This window comes from Alosa pseudoharengus, unplaced genomic scaffold (genome assembly GCF_046254945.1).
Source record: "Alosa pseudoharengus isolate Yale_2024_CS ecotype anadromous, Long Island Sound unplaced genomic scaffold, YU_APseudo_1.1 YU_APseudo_1.1_scf_4, whole genome shotgun sequence".
In the NCBI taxonomy this organism is placed as follows: Eukaryota; Metazoa; Chordata; class Actinopteri; order Clupeiformes; family Clupeidae; genus Alosa; species Alosa pseudoharengus.
This window is the reverse complement of record NW_027468774.1, coordinates 17,663,604-17,679,559: the sequence shown is the minus strand read 5'-3', so window position 1 is coordinate 17,679,559 and position 15,956 is coordinate 17,663,604. Positions and strand designations below refer to the sequence as shown.

The following is a 15,956-nucleotide window of genomic DNA, read 5'->3' as shown; positions in this document are numbered from 1 at the left end:
TTTTTTCAAAACCGTAGCTGATAAATTGGGCCCTGAGGGCATTTTGTACGCTGTATAACACCCTTATGACACCGCTTCCTGGAATCACTTGGCCTGCTGGAGCCTGGGTGTGAGCGAGGCTGTCCGGGGCGTGTGACGTGTGGCAGTGCGACGGCTGTCCACTCCCACGCGGCTGACCCCTTGGCCCCACAGGTGCTCAGCAGCCTCCTCTGGCCCACAGTACTGAAGGAGCACACACTGGTGAGTGTATTGCACCATAATAACCAACACACATACCGATAGAGGAAAGGACAAAGAAGAAGGGGTCAGTGTGTTGTTTGTGGTCTTGTGTGGGTTGAAAAGTCAAAGCTCTCCCAATCTACTATTTCTCAATCTGTGCATGAAGAGTATCTGCCTATTCACTGTAGATCAGCTTACTTGTACTAAGTTGATCTCAGCCTGGGAAAAAGGGGGTTTGTGTGGGAGAGATGCGTGTCATGGCAGTAACTCCTGGTGTCCTTGAGGAAATAAGCCCTCTTTTGCGGTTGATGTATTGGGATCCATAACCTCTGATGTATGGCTGCATTGTTGGGCAATTATTATTATAAAACAATATGCAGCAGCATAGATACTTGTGGCGGCCGTGGGTTGAAAACACTGCAAAAGAATGACAAAGGAATTTTCAAATTTTAACATCAGTAAGAAACTGGTTGGAGATGACAGTGGAAGATGAAGGGACATATGAGACAGCCTAATAAGTATGAGAAAATCTAAATAAGGGATCGCAGAAGATTGTGAAACAGAGAGACAGAGAGAGAGAGAGAGAGAGAGAGAGAGAGAGAGAGAGAGAGAGAGAGAGAGCAAAGAGAAGCACTAGAATCAGGAGGTTTTTCAGAGCTTGATGGCAAGAGGGGAGGATTCTGAGAGTGGAGAAAGAGAAGGTGATGGATGGTGCAGGGAGGAGTGTCGGGAGGATAGAGTTAGAGTCGGGCGAGAGGTGAGAGACGATCCGAAAAACTTCAGTCCGAGAGTGTCGCCATAACTCCCCGCTGAGGTCTTCAATCAGTGCCGCGCAGGGAGGCGCTGACAGTTGCTAACGGAGATGGAGGTGTGGAGAAGACAGGGAGGAAGAAAGAGATGGAGGTGTGGAGAAGACAGGGAGGAAGAAAGAGATGGAGGAAAAAGAGGAGAAGTGTAGTTCATCAAAGTCGGTTCCATGGAGAGCTCCATTTCCTCCCTGTCTCTCTCTCTCTCTCTCTGTTTCTTTTTCTCTGTTTTTTTATCTCCCCTCAGATCTCCTAAGCTTCTCTCCATTTCACACATATTGCCACTATGGCTGCTTTTGATGATCAAGCTCATTTTAATCTCTCTCCCTCTCTCTGTCTCTCTCTTTCTCCTCCCCTCTGGGTTTCATCTCTTCCCCTGTTTTTCTTGTATCATGCCATCTTTGTTCTCTCTCCCTCTCTCCCTCCCTCCTCTTTAGAGTGAGGCCGAGCTGTGAGGCCTGGCTTCTGCGGTGTCGTCTCGGCACGGCTGACAGTGAGTGTTACACTTCCCATCCATTTCCCCCACACGTTTTTCCCAGAAGCGTTACCAGATCTTAGTGCCGCCACAGCCTCCCCAAGCTGCCCCCTGTGCTGCCCGAACAAAAGCGTGCTGCGTGAAACTAAAGACCCCCGGCTGGACCTGACATCAGCGGGCCCCTAAGAGGCAGCAGAGCAGGGCACGAGGGACCAGCCTATCACTTTCTCACACTTACTCACCTCTCTCTCTCACACACACACACACACACACACACACACACACACACACACACACACACACACACAGGTGTGCAGACACAGTCACACACATGATCCTGCTTTTCAAAAAAGCGTGAAAGCGTAATGAGCAGGGCTGATGTTAACAAACCGTGACAGTCTGGCTTGTTACTGGGGCCATAGCGCTGGCCAGCTACTGTTGCACATGAGCAGGTACTCCATCAGCCTGCTAGGCTGGCCCTTATCAGATCCTGGACACTGTTACACAAAGCTCTGATGTTACAGTAACTGAGAACGCTGAGTGAGCTGATAGCTAGTTAGTGATCTTCAACACATCTGCTTTGTCCACATTACCACAGCTAACCTCTATATATGAGAGCTCATCTCATACCGTAAATAATCATTAGTGAACATACTGTATTCATTTGCACCTGATTAATAAACTCGTAAAGTTACTGGTGTGTTTTCATTGGGTTTAGTCGCTTGAAGTGGCCTATTGAACCATTAAGAACATATATTTTGTTTAAATTACCGTGCTGGTCTGTCATAAAAAGTTGAATCGCAGGTCGGTGAAAAATCATTAAACGGTATTATTGCAGCGAGTGATCAACCTTCACCTATAGGCCCTTACGCGGCCTGGCTGCCCCCTGCTCTCAGGGTAGATTAGAGTGAGGCAGCTGCGTCCGAGCCCAGCTGGCCAGCCCACACAGCCCCTCTCCAGCACCGGACCTTGGATCACTCATTCATATTTATTTATTACACTTCAGAGGGAGAGGATAGGGGTGCACAGAGAGACGGAGAGAGGGAGGAGAGAGAGATGGAGAGAAAGGAGAGAGAGAGGAGAGAGAGAGAGAGGGGAAAAGACAGAAGGACATCTGCTTGTCAGTAACACTTCACTTCTTGTGTTTGGCATCCCACGCTTCATGTCTGTGTGTGTGTGTGTGTGTGTGTAAAAGAGAGAGAAAGAGAGTCTGTGTGTGTGTGTGTGTGTGTGTGTGTGTGTGTGAGTGTGTGTGTGTACAGTATGTGTGTGTGTGTATGTATGTGTGCACTGGCGCCTTAATGCAGGGGCTTACCTGGGCTTCAGCCCAGGGGCCTCGACCAATGAGGGGCCTCCTAATAATAATAATGATAATCAATAATAATAAACGGCGTGTCCGTATTCACTGCGTCATTAGCCTACTCTGGAGCTAGCCTAAATAATTGAGCACATCGTAGGCTACTGCTCTACAATTAGGCTACATCCATGCAGAGGCCCCCTTTGTCTTCTCCAATTCTAAAGTGTAACAAAATGTAACAAAACGTAATAAATCCCAACGGGTGTAGCTAGAGGAGAGGCTGAAACTGACTGACAAACTTATCATACAAACTCTGGAGATAACGTGGGTAGGAATGAAGCAACGATAAACGAATGACGTGGATTCCTGTAACTCCATGAAAACAGAAGGCATAGCAGGTAAATATCGTAGCAAATAGCCTGGAAATGAAACGGCTTTAAAAACGTATTTCACTTGTCTCATTGGAGTGAACGCAGAACATGGGCTGTGGCGCAAATAAATGACTTAGTGCTCTGCATCTCCGTTCACCAACAGCAAAGTTTGTGCTAACCCATTCTCACATATAAGTCTATGTTATGTTTTCTTGTTAACGTGAGATATGTCTCCGTAGTGTAGTGATAATGCATAAGGTAGCCACGTTCACGTCACATGAGCCAGCTTCTTATGTAGGCTAAAAGTATTTCTGTCCCTCCCAAACTGCGTTAAACTGGTGTGTTAAGTAGACAGAATTTAAAAAAACTCCTGGGGAACCCCCCAACACGACAAACACATGCACTTTTGAAAAGCTTTAAACGTCCATATGTGTACCCATCTTTTAACTTGGCCTACAGCCAGTGTTGTAAAAGTCCAACACTTGTTTTCGTACAGTAGGCTAGCCTTTTTGATAAGCGATGTCATGGGTAGGCTGACGTGATTCGAGGGCTTTCTGTTCCTGTTTATAATGATAGGCTACACTGCATGTTATTAACCAAAAGCGCACGCTATTGTGTCGGGTCAGATCGCGGGCCGGGTATCATTTAATCATAATTAATATTTGCGGTTGGTTGGGGGTGGGGGTCCTTAAAAAACATATAGCCCAGGGGCCTCGGATGGTATTAAGGCGCCCCTGTATGTGTGTATGTATGTATGTATGTGTGTGTGTGTGTGTGTGTGTGTGTGTGTGTGTGTGTGTGTACAGTGTGTGTGTGTGTGTGTGTGTACAGTATGTATGTGTGTGCATGTATGTGTGTATGTGTGTATGTATGTGTGTGTGTGTGTGTGTGTGTGTGTGTGCTCCTCTGTATACATGTGTTCAGAAGACGGGAGCAGAGGCACTAGCCTGCAGAGTAACCTCAGCTCTGTCTCTCATTAGAAGGGCACGGAGAAACAGGACCCTGCCTCTCCCAGTCATGCAGAGGACGACCCCTTGCCTGATGCCTCTCTAACAAGTTCCTCTAGAGCCAGCCTCATTTTACTGCACTCCACACGCCCAAATGAGAGGCCAAGGCCTATACTAGGCCTGTAAACATTACAGGGCTCAGGGCCATTAGACAGGCATTATGGGAGAGACACCCGAGTGTACATCTGTGTCTATAATACCAGACAAGCTGACACCCACAAACACTCAGACATAGATGTATATGTGCACACACACAGTCACAGAGGCGCACACAGAAATGCAGAAACACACACACACACACACACACACACACACACACACACACACACACACACAAATAGAGGCACATTTAGAGCAGTTAAGGAGGACTTCCCTTGCTGAATCATTTAAGGTTATCAAGGTTAATGAGAGGGGTGCTTAAGGTAAATTACCTTTTTGTTGGTTTTAAAGTGGATTACTCGAAATTACGCGATATTTTGCATATAAAATGTGTGTGTGTGTGTGTGTGTGTGTGTGTATTTTCACTGTGTAGGAGTCACAGGGTTTTATAGACATACCTAAGTTAAGTTTTTACAGTAAAAAGAACCACACTCTTATTCAGACACCACAAGGTAATTTTCTAAAAGATAAATGTCCAACTAAGAATATACTAAATGGCATACAGTCTTTCTTTGTGGCATTCCTTGGAGGGCAACGTGGCACAAGACACATTCTTTACACTATAAGGTTCAGAAAAATCCCTCTACCCTATACAGTGATACAATGATTCTCAACTGTGGAGAATTTCGCAATGCTTGATGATGATTTGTTACACTACACATTTTTGTATACTGGCATGAAATGTACCGCAAAAGTGATTGTGAAATGTGAGGAATCAGTGAGGGGAGCAGATTTAGATTATTATTCTCCCCAATATCAAATCCAGATGATCTGCTAAACTCTGCACAAGCTCTTAACTGAACTCTACAAATTCTGGGGGTAGCTCTCTTCCTCCTGAGACTGAAGGACTGAAATAGAACATGCTCTGTTTGTATGCGGGAAGACATTGGTCTGTTTTGAAGCGCATGCAGTACATGCAGCAGGGAGTATTTGTTTAGCTCAGTGACTAATTGTTTACCTGGCTGACTAATTGTTTACCTCTGCCTCAGAGAACCATGAAACATCCATCTCCTGAGCAGCCCCATCCCTGAGAGGAGCAGACAAAGACAGCTAGTTCCAGAGGTGGATAAAGTACACACTTCCTTTACTTAAGTGAAAGTATACTCAAATATTACGCCAATACAAGTGAAAGTTGCTAAGTCAGATTTTTACTTAAGTTGAAGTACAGAAGTGCTTGCTTTACTTTCTTAATAAGAAATACTTTATTCATCCCGAAGGAAATGTATGGTAATGTAATGTTTATTTGGACATTAATAGGGTATACATCCTTTTGTCAAATGGACTTGAACAGACCTTTAGTTCCTTATGTAACGCAGGCGAACTGAGCTAGTGTGCTAGTTGCCTGTGTAAATCCTCACAGCCCTAACCTTCAGAACGCTTCTAACCGCTGAGTTAGAAGCCTGGGCTTTTAGCTCAGTGGTTAGAGCGTTCGACTCCCATGCCGGTGTGTGTCGAGGTGACGGGTTCGAGGGCCGTGAGCGGCGGACAAATTGCGACCTCTGTTACACTTACATCCAACAAAAAAACATTTTACCTATTTTCATTACTGTGCAACTCTTTAAATGGATGCAACAATATAATTTAAATTATTATTAATTTGCTGTTCACAAATCTAAAACATTTCCACTGCTGAATACAAAACCAGATAACTCAATTATGAGTAGATTGCTTATAGTTTAATTAAGTAGGCTAAAGATCTAGCTATGTGGTGAATGTCAGGTGATTGTCTAATTTCATTCCAATTTCACAATGATCATGGAGGATAGCCTGGTTAACACCAGACCATTTCTCAAATCTCAATTGCTAACAGGTTTGTCTGGGTTCTCCCAGGCTACATGGAGTATGTTTTAATGAAGAATTTGTTGTCACCATCATTACCACAGCCAATTCAGCCAAGTTCAAATTTAACTATTGAAAAAATGAACTTCAAGATGGTCTATCACATTATTGCATTTAAAGAATCAAATGTGGTTAAAAGTAACAGGTACTTCTCAAGAATCATGCTTAAGTACAGTAATCAAGTAAATGTACTTACTGTCCACCCCTGACCTCATTTACTTGATGCTACATTCCTCCCACCTCAATTCAACTCAATAAATGGAAGCAAAAATGCTACATGCCTCTACAAAACAGCACGAACAAACTAAGTGATGGAGAAAGTGCACGTTCAGGAACAAGCAAAGGTACGGAACCCTGGGTCATTGCAAGATATTTTTTGGTATATATCCAGATAACGTGCGCTCATATTACTAAATTGTGTGCACATTTTTACTAAATTGTGCACTCATTTTACTAAATTGTGCTCTCAATTTAGTAAATCGTCCGCACTATTTAGTAAATAGTTTTACTAAATAGTGCGCTCATTTGACTAAATTGTGCTCTCATTTTAATTTTTGTAAATTGAGTGCACAATTTAGTAAAATGTGTGCACAATATAATAAAAGTGTGCACAATTTACTAAGTTGAAATTTAGTAAAACGTGGGCACAATGCACAATGTGTGAACGATTTAGTAAATTCAGATAACAATTTACTAAATTAAGAGCACAATGTAGTAAAATGAGTGCACAATTTAGTAAAACGTGTGCACGATTTAGTAAAATGAGCGCACGTTCTCTCGATACACAAAATTATCTTGCAATGACACCTCCTGGGCTCCGTAGAAAGGGTTTTGTGCATGAACTATTTATCATGTGGTGTGTAGGCACACTGAGTTGGCCCGCTGAGGTTTGCACTTAGGACCTTGCTCATGCAATTCAATTAGCAAATACTGTAGACTTTCACCAAGTCACCAAATTAGATCATGTTAGACTTTACATTTTAAATTATATGGCCCTGGATGTTAGAAGAAACACAAACATACATGTTACACAGTACATGCAAACAACCAGTGGTACTGAACCGAGATGTGAGCACCAATGCTTGTGGAAGACCACGAATGCCACGCCTCACGCTATAGAGGCCTGCTGGGATATTCCAGCCATTATTCTCACTGCTGAGAGTAAATCATCTCTGAGCACTTTCCTGACATCCCAGAACTCACTGTGTGGCCGCAGATACCTCCTACCTCCCCGTCCCTCTGGTAATATGATTAGCGGCAATCATGCATGGCATTGTTTGATTGGAGCCACTTAGACGGATGTGTTTGATTAAGCCGATCCCTAAGTCAGTCTGCTTGGACTAAGTGGACTTGTTTGGCAAGAGGGGTGGGTGGGTGGGGGGGGGTGGTGGCGTAATGGTGGGAGTGGAAGGGGAAATGGGAAAGAGAATAGCTGGGAGGACGACCTCGATGTTTACTGCTCCATAGCTGCTGCTCATGAGGCTGGTCTTTAGCCGCGGGGCCATAAGAATTCATTAGTACGGGGCAGCTGGCCCGCCAGGCGCCAGCCCGCCGCAGAAGACACCGTCTTGACTACCCAAGAAGTCTGCGGTGCAGGTCGCCAGTGTCCATCTGTGTTTTTTTTTTCTCCCATTTCTCTTTTATGTGATTTTTTCCCCCCCACAGTGTGTTTTTTTAGCGCTACTTTAAACACACACACACACACAAAAGCAGTAGTCATTTAGCCGGCAGGCTGGCTGGGGACACATCCGTGTCTTAATGGATGAGCTGGGTGTCGTGTCCTGATAGATCTGAAACAATGCCCTGAGCTGCTAGAGGGAGAAGAGTAAGGGAAGGGATAGGAAAGTGGAGGAGGGGGGATTGGGGGTTTGTCCAGATGAATGCCTGACCCAATTACAAAACACAATGTCAGAAAAAGGAGATCCTGCATGCACTCATGTAACCGGCGTTGATGGGCCGTGCCTTCAGCCTTGACATTAGGCTGAATTATTAAAGGCTGTTATATATAAAACTATGCATTAGCCTGGATGACGTGCGACGGCCTCAGGACAGAGGGGGGGCAGAGTTACGTTGCACCCAGGTCTCCGCCGTGCTATAAAAATAGCCGTTTAATGCAGCTCGATCTGCGGTCGTCGCTTTTTATGGCGCAGGGTGCTATGGAGCGAGCCTGACTGTCTGAGCTCGCATGCTGGCTGATCTATGCACTCGTCTGGAGGACAGGGAGGGCGCAGGGGGAGACATCTCCCGTTCCAGCAGAGTGCATCATGGGAGTTTTAGGACCTACTTGCCAGTGTCTTAGCGCGAAAACACATCCGCAAAACAAACTTTGCATTACATACTAATGCAATGACAAAATATGAGGAATTGTCAGTGACATCATGAAATGCTTTTTATGAGACTTTGTGAAATTGCTTTGTCACTCGGGTAGTTAATCGACATGGGTGCTATAACTTGTGTCGTGGAATTACGACGAGGCCGGCGGTACTCTCAGCGTAGCCCCTCTGGCAGAGAGACCCAATAAAACCAGATCATAATCAGCTCTTCACACCCATGAGGCTCCTGTAAATCTCTCATGAGCCTTTGATCAGTCTCACCGTTTACCCAGCACACACACACACACACACACACCCGCACACACACACACACACACACACACACACACACACACACACACACACACCCAGGACACACACACACACACCCAGGACAAACACACACCACACACGCACACCCACACACACACACACACACACACACCCAGGACACACACACACACACACCCACACACACACACACACACACCCAGGACACACACACACACACACCCACACACACACACACACACACCCAGGACACACACACACACACCCAGGACAAACACACACCACACACGCACACCCACACACACACACACACACACCCAGGACACACACACACACACCCAGGACAAACACACACCACACACGCACACCCAGGAAAGGGAATGAAAGGAAAGGAAAGGAAAGGGACAATGTGGTGGCAAATGGAGGTGTCACTTAATGTCAATGACGGCCAGTGCAATTGCTCCTTTTAACCGGTGAACCTCTGGCCTGAGGAGATAAAAAGCCTGAGAGCTCGCTGTCAGATCTGAAGAAGACGAATGAAAGGATGAGTGTGCAGTCTTTCCCTCCATCCCTCCATCCCTCTCCAGCCCTCAGCACCCTCGCTCACCTCTCTCCACCACCTCCACCTAATCTTCTCCCATCTCCCCCAGATCAATCTTTCAACTAGCATGGCACATCTCACTGATCCATGATTTTCCCTCTCTCTCTCTTCGCACTCTCTCTCTCTCTCTTCGCACTCTCTCTCTCTGGCCATTTCATTCATTCGTTTCTCCCATGTCCTCGTTTCACTGATACGCTCATCCGTTCTCCGAAGAGAAAATGTGAAGGCTCTTAAAAGCTGCTGAATAAAAGCTTTGACATTTCCACTGGCCTTTCAACTTCACCCAGTCTCTGCTGGGTTGTGTCTTTAGCTTTTTTTTTGTGTCCTGTGGCGTCTGATTGCTGAGTGTCGGTGCCAATTAAGCGCACTCTAATGACAGCTCACTCTAATGGCACTCGGGCACCAGTGGCCTCACATGCAGCCAGAGACCGGCTCAGAGGTCACGGGGAGAGGAAGCAAGTGGGAGGAGCTGGGTGGGCTACAAATAGGCACATGACAAGCAAATCGTGACTCTCACACAGCCACACACACACACACACACACACACACACACACATGCACAGAGACGCACACACGCACACACACACAAGCACACTTGGGCACAATGCAGGCAGCAGTACTTTGTCCACTGTCTATATCTGTTTATCACTATATGGCATAAAGAACTAGAGACCAGGTAAGTAGGAATAGGAACACGGCAACATTTTGGGACATGAGCTTATTCACCGTCCCAAAGTTACCGGTAGATAAGTCGATACATACCCTTCTCGTACCTCGGTCTGATAGATAGATAGATAGATACTTTATTGATCCCTAGGGGAAATTCAAGATGCACCCACCGCTAGCCTAGCTTAGCACAGTGCCTCAAAGTAGGGTTGCCACATGTGATTTGTGAAAATCCGGGACATTCATGTTATGCATCCATGTTATCAAACTAAATCGAACCGAAATTTCTTTTTTTTTTAACTAGGCTACCCTCTCCAATCTGTTGCCTACCTGCACGCACTCTCTTGGACATGCTTTCTGCGCGCGGCCGGTAGTTGTTAGGTGATGCTGATTGTTAAGGTAAACTTTCGTTTCACAGGTCTGCATTACAACCAATCAAATAAGCGCATGCCTGCCTCCAACAGCAGGATACAATCAAGATAACTAGTAGGATTGCAGGAGCGGAACGTATAGGTTTTATTGAAAGTGAAACTAGGGAATACTTAAAAAAAATAGAAGTGCCTTTGCACCAAAAAACGGGACATTTGGTGTCCCGGGAAAGATTACCAATTTTCCGGGACAGACATTTAAAAAAGTGTATCGACTAATCGAACTCTGGGAGATATGGTGAATAAGCTAATGTCCAAACATGTTGGCGTGTTCCTTTAAAAAGAGGAAATGCAGCCCTTCCAGTGACATTCTAATGGTCCTTGTGGATATGTGGTCAGTATTTCTCAGCATTTCCATATGCGATCCTCTGACAATGAGGTGCAAGGATAGTCCCTCGCCTGTGCAGATTGACTTATGAAGACCTAGAGACTTGCACAGCCAACAGGGACAGTCTAGCACTCGTTTCTTCTTAGCGTCTCTTAAGCACTTCAAGATAGGCGCGATATGAGACACTCGCCGAATGGAAAGTCAGACATCAGGTCACTTGTTTTGTTCACCTCATTCAGTTAGCTGGTGAGGCATATCATGTGTCCAGATAAGCACTGACGTTTAACCTGGCTAAGGGAGACCAGCTTTCAACAGATCTACTTTCATTTTAGACTGAAAACATTTTAACACTTTTCACATGCTTCACTCACTCAATCTGTTATTTCTATATGGCTTATAGGCTGTATCGTGATAATGTCCTAGCCTACATGAACTCCTGTTGAGGGGAAATGAATGTACAAGGTAGTGATGCAAATTACACCCATGTAAAAGTCACTGCATTAATCATAGCAGGCGAACCCTGAGCAGGACTGCAGCCAAACCTGCACACCAGCCTAAAGGAGCCACCTGTCATCGGCTCCTTGCGACTCTCTGCGCGGACATAAACACAAACACATGCAGGGAAACATGCGGGAGCCTCTCAGTACTGTATACACACGGCTGCACACACCCATCACAGCCCCTTAAAGAATTACACCCAGCTGCCGTCATTAGGCATAATGATGGGAGCTACTGCCCAAATGAGCAGAGACGTTCTCACCGCCTCCACGGTACCAACAACAACACCGACTCCCACTCCACCAACTCCCTGAAGGCACACGCTGACCTTTCGGAGAGGCCCCCATCCAGCATTCCACCCGTCAACAGCGCGCAGCCTGCGAGGGAAAAAGGAGGAAAGTAAGATTCCCTCCTCCATCACACCTCCTCCGTCATCCTGATGGCTTTAAATATTTACCCAGGCAGGCAGGAATGTGATGAAAGTCCCACGGCGAGAGAGGGGTGAGGGGGTGAGTTGGGGGGGGGGGGGGGGGGGGCATCAGGTGATCCAGGAGCACGGGGCCGGTGTTTGGTGTGGCGGAGAGGCCCAGTCTGACCCGGCCAGCGTCCAGCAGGTGCTCCCTCTCACCTCGCAGACACCTCGGTAGAAACATCTGCCAGTCCAGTCCACTCATTCCAATAAATTACATGGAAAAACAGTGAATACGCTCATGTTAATACCCTTTCAACCCGGAAAAACCCTTATGTAAAATAAACTGGGGATAAGCAGTGAGAGCCCTGAACACTGCTCTCTCCTCTCTCTCTGTGGAAAGTCAGGAAACGTTTCCCCTCCTGTGGGTGTGCTTCATCTCACATAGTCAGTTTTCGGTCATTATATCAAGTAGTTGTTCAAGGCCATATTTTAAAGCACTGCCTGCATAAGCTGTGTAAGTTCTATTTCAAATGAAGCCCCGAGGAAGTGAATGGAATGCATGCGAGGCAGACAGTGAACATGTTTCCCCCTCCTAAATCACCCACTTGCAATAAACTACAACACCCAGGAGGCCATGGGGTCTGGGCTGGAAGGTAGACTGACTCTGATGAGATGAGATGAGATGGAGGAGAGGATATGGGGGTCAGTGGCATGTATTCTCAGGATGAAAGAGGCTTGATTTACTGCACTGTGGAGTCTATTGACATGCTCACACACCTTCAAGAACACAATAACACCTACTCTCCTCTCTCTCACTCTGTCACAAATACACACACACACACACACACACACACACACACACGTGAACACGCACATACATACACACACGCACACACACTCATACTCCGCACACGCACACACACAATAATTCTCAGTCAGTGTAAATGCACTGCCCTTCAACTGCTGAACACTAAGGAGGATGTTCATTTGCTTAATCAATTTGTGTGTGTGTGTGTGTGTGTGTGTGTGTGTGTGTGTGTGTGTGTGTGTGTGTGTGTGTGTGTGTGTGTGTGTGTGTGTGTGTGTGTGTGTTTGTTGGGCAGTGAGCAGCTGAAGGCAGACATTCAGGCTTTTTAATCACAGACTTCAGGACAGTCTATTTCTGTTCACCTAATTCAATTATTTTCTTTGATGTCCCTGAAGAAAGACTGCTCAAGTGTGTACTTCCTCATAATTATGCACAGTGCCACAAACAAACACTCACATACACACACAGAGAGACAGAGAAAGAGAGAGAGAGAGAGAGACACATGCACACAAATTCACAGTCCTATCCACACCTTTATCGTCTCAGTAGAGAACAGAGCTTGCTGTGTGAGCTTTAGTGGAGCACTGAGACTGTGTGGCTGTGTGAGTAGAGAGAGAGAGAGAGAGAGAGAGAGAGAGAGAGAGAGAGAGAGAGGCCCAGAGCCTCGGATCAGAACCAACTCGTTTACGACCCACAATATTACAGCCTCACCCAGGTGGCCCTGCGGCTTTACACAAGCTGGATTACATGTAATTTACACTAGCTAGATTACATCACACGCTGCAGTACTGAGAACCAGGTTCATCGCACATACTCCTACAATGAGGTTTAGGTATTCTGGACTGACGTATTCTCTCTCTCTCTCTCTCTCTCTACCCTTTTTATCATTTCTTTCTCACTGTATTTATTTCCTCCTAAGGCATTTCTGCCTTTAGAATGTGTTGGGAAATGGACCCAAAACCAAATAACAAAAAGTAAGAAATATGGCAGATTAATGTAATAACTGGACAGACCAACACTGCACAGTACACTTAGTGTGTAGTTCAGGAAAAGACGTCCAGCTGCCATCATGTACTCCATTAGGGAACTGATACAACATTATGATACAATATTCGGAGCTTCTGTTCTCTTTTATTAGCCTTATCTGCCATCTGCTGAGCAGCGATCTGACTGAAATCCCCTTTAAGTTTTTGCATGATGCAAACAAGCCACGGGAACGAAAACCAAAGAGCACTTTGTCCATTTTTTGTTGTCTGATCTGGGAAGCCTCTCAAGAGTGGGCAAGACGTCACACGGCTAACGCCTTGCCCATAACAACATTAGCTATAGCGGTTAGAGAGAAGGTGGGGTGCAGGGGGGTGTAGCTGTAAGTGAATTTGAGATAACTCAATCCGGCTCTCTCAAAGAAGCACTCTGACCCACTCACGGCTACAGGCACTTTGGTTATTATTAGCAAGGGGTGCAAATATTGTCAAAAAAGAAGGTAGAAGTGTTTAGGGGTGGAGTGGAGGAGGAGTAAGTGGAAGAGGAGAAAGAGGAGCAGAAAGAGGGAGGGAGTGAGGAATGGAGGTGAGGCGGAGATGTCGTCGCACTCAGGAGGAGCTGTCCTGATGAGTCATGGGAAACGTGGAGGACTTACGTCCAGAAATAAAGTGTGGTGGAGGTGGACGGGGTGGGGTTTGAGCAGAGGGGGGATTTATGGAAACACTTAAGGAATGGGATCAATAGGGGCTGTGCTTCCAGAAGGGCAAAGAGAAAGAGAGAGGAGAAAGGGGGAGAGACAGAGAGAGAGAGAGAGAGAGAGAGAGAGAGAAAGGGAAGAGCAGAGAGATGTGTCCGCACTCTGGGTCAATACCAGCCAGAATGGATCAGGTTGCAAATCTGTCTAAATGAGCGGTGCACTGGAGAGGAGAGAACAGGAGAGAGGAGAGAAGAGAAAGGGAAGAGAGGAGAGAAGAGAAAGGGAAGAGAGGAGAGAAGAGAGGAGAGAAGAAGAGAGGAGAGAAGAAGAGAGGAGAGCGAGGTCAATAGCAGTGATGCTCTGGCATGTGAAGGCCTGATCTGCTTCAGTGAGGCTATCCAACGCCCCTGTAACTTTCTAACTTTCTCTTCTTTTCCTCCTGACAGAAGAGGCTAAAAGTCATCCATTAGGCCTACGATACATCTAATGACGGTATTGAATCTGAAATGAATAATCTACAATGACATTAATCAATCAATGCCTTTAAATGAATTGATCAATGGCAACATTTACATCAAGGTACTGTATGATCCTGACCAAATTAGCCATTGTGAAAGAAGAATTCTTTGGTACCTGGCCAACTGGTTGCTCACAAACATCGGCATCTGCCAAGAAGTCAATAAGCGGTGTGTACTGTGAAGATGGACCTGTGCAGAGACAGACCCCTTATCACCGTCCTTTTAAGGCACCACAACACTTAGCCTCAAATGCAAGGAGTCTCAAAGGATTTAGTGGAAGGACAAAAGAGAGAAATAGAGACATAGAGAGAGAGAGAGAGAGAGAGAGAGAGAGAGAGAATCTAATTGTACCCTGAATGAATGTGTGCCTAGGGCCAGTGTGCCAATCACACTCCAGCAGACCTCCATTTTTCTCCTTCTTCTCCCTTTATCCTCCTTAAAACACTTTATCCATTTGATATTTAACCACAAGGCCAATGCTTTTATCCCATCAAACAATTCCCTGGTCAGTAATGCATTTTAAACAGAGAGTGGTTACATCGAATCAGGCCACAGAATGACATTCAGGCCCAAAGTATGACTGCTTCGGGCAGTCTACCCATCACTCACCCCTCTCTCTCTCTCTTTCTATCTCTCTGGCTCCATAAATCACCCATCCCTCTCTTTTCCTCTCTAGTCCTTCCTCCTGTGCCCTCTTTTCATATGGGCCCTTTTTAACTGCATAAACTGTCAATCTGAGTCTGTCCATCTTCTATCCGCAGGCCTGAGGTCTCCTGGGGGGCGTGATGTCATCTTCTGGCCCCAACAGCTCATGTGTTCCCCATCTACTCCAGACAGGCAGCCATCACTGTCACCACCGGCATCACAGCCAAAACCCATCGTGCTCTACCGCAGACCCCAGGGTCTCAACCACAGACCCCAAGAATGCTGTATCCCACGACACCCAAGACCCAGCCACACACACCCACTTGTTTAAAGAATGCAGTTCCATGGCTCTGTGAACATACAATAAGTTAGATTTTGTGTTTTCTTTTTCAGACTGCTGTGCTGTCTGTTTATATATTTCAAGGCTGTGACTCAACATTAACTACACCATAATGAGTTGCAATACCCTATGAACACAGTTTAAAGGTTTGCGCTAAAATAAATATCAGGTGCAGCAACGACTACATGAGCAACATTAATTCTACACTAAGAACTTTGCCAGGTCAAAATATGTATCATACAGCATGTATTGTTC

The 15,956-nt window shown here is 45.9% G+C and overlaps 1 protein-coding gene across 1 annotated transcript in view; it reads left to right on the top strand.

Moving 5' to 3' along the window:
• Window positions 1-15,698, top strand: part of ngfra (nerve growth factor receptor a (TNFR superfamily, member 16)) — an 88,132-nt gene extending 72,434 nt beyond the window's left edge. The window contains exon 9 of the mRNA XM_076266632.1: window positions 15,478-15,698. Within this exon, the coding sequence (XP_076122747.1) occupies window positions 15,478-15,692 (215 nt within the window). The 3' untranslated portion in view covers window positions 15,693-15,698. The remainder of the gene's footprint in view (window positions 1-15,477) is intronic.
• The last annotated feature ends 258 nt before the right edge of the window (window positions 15,699-15,956 follow it).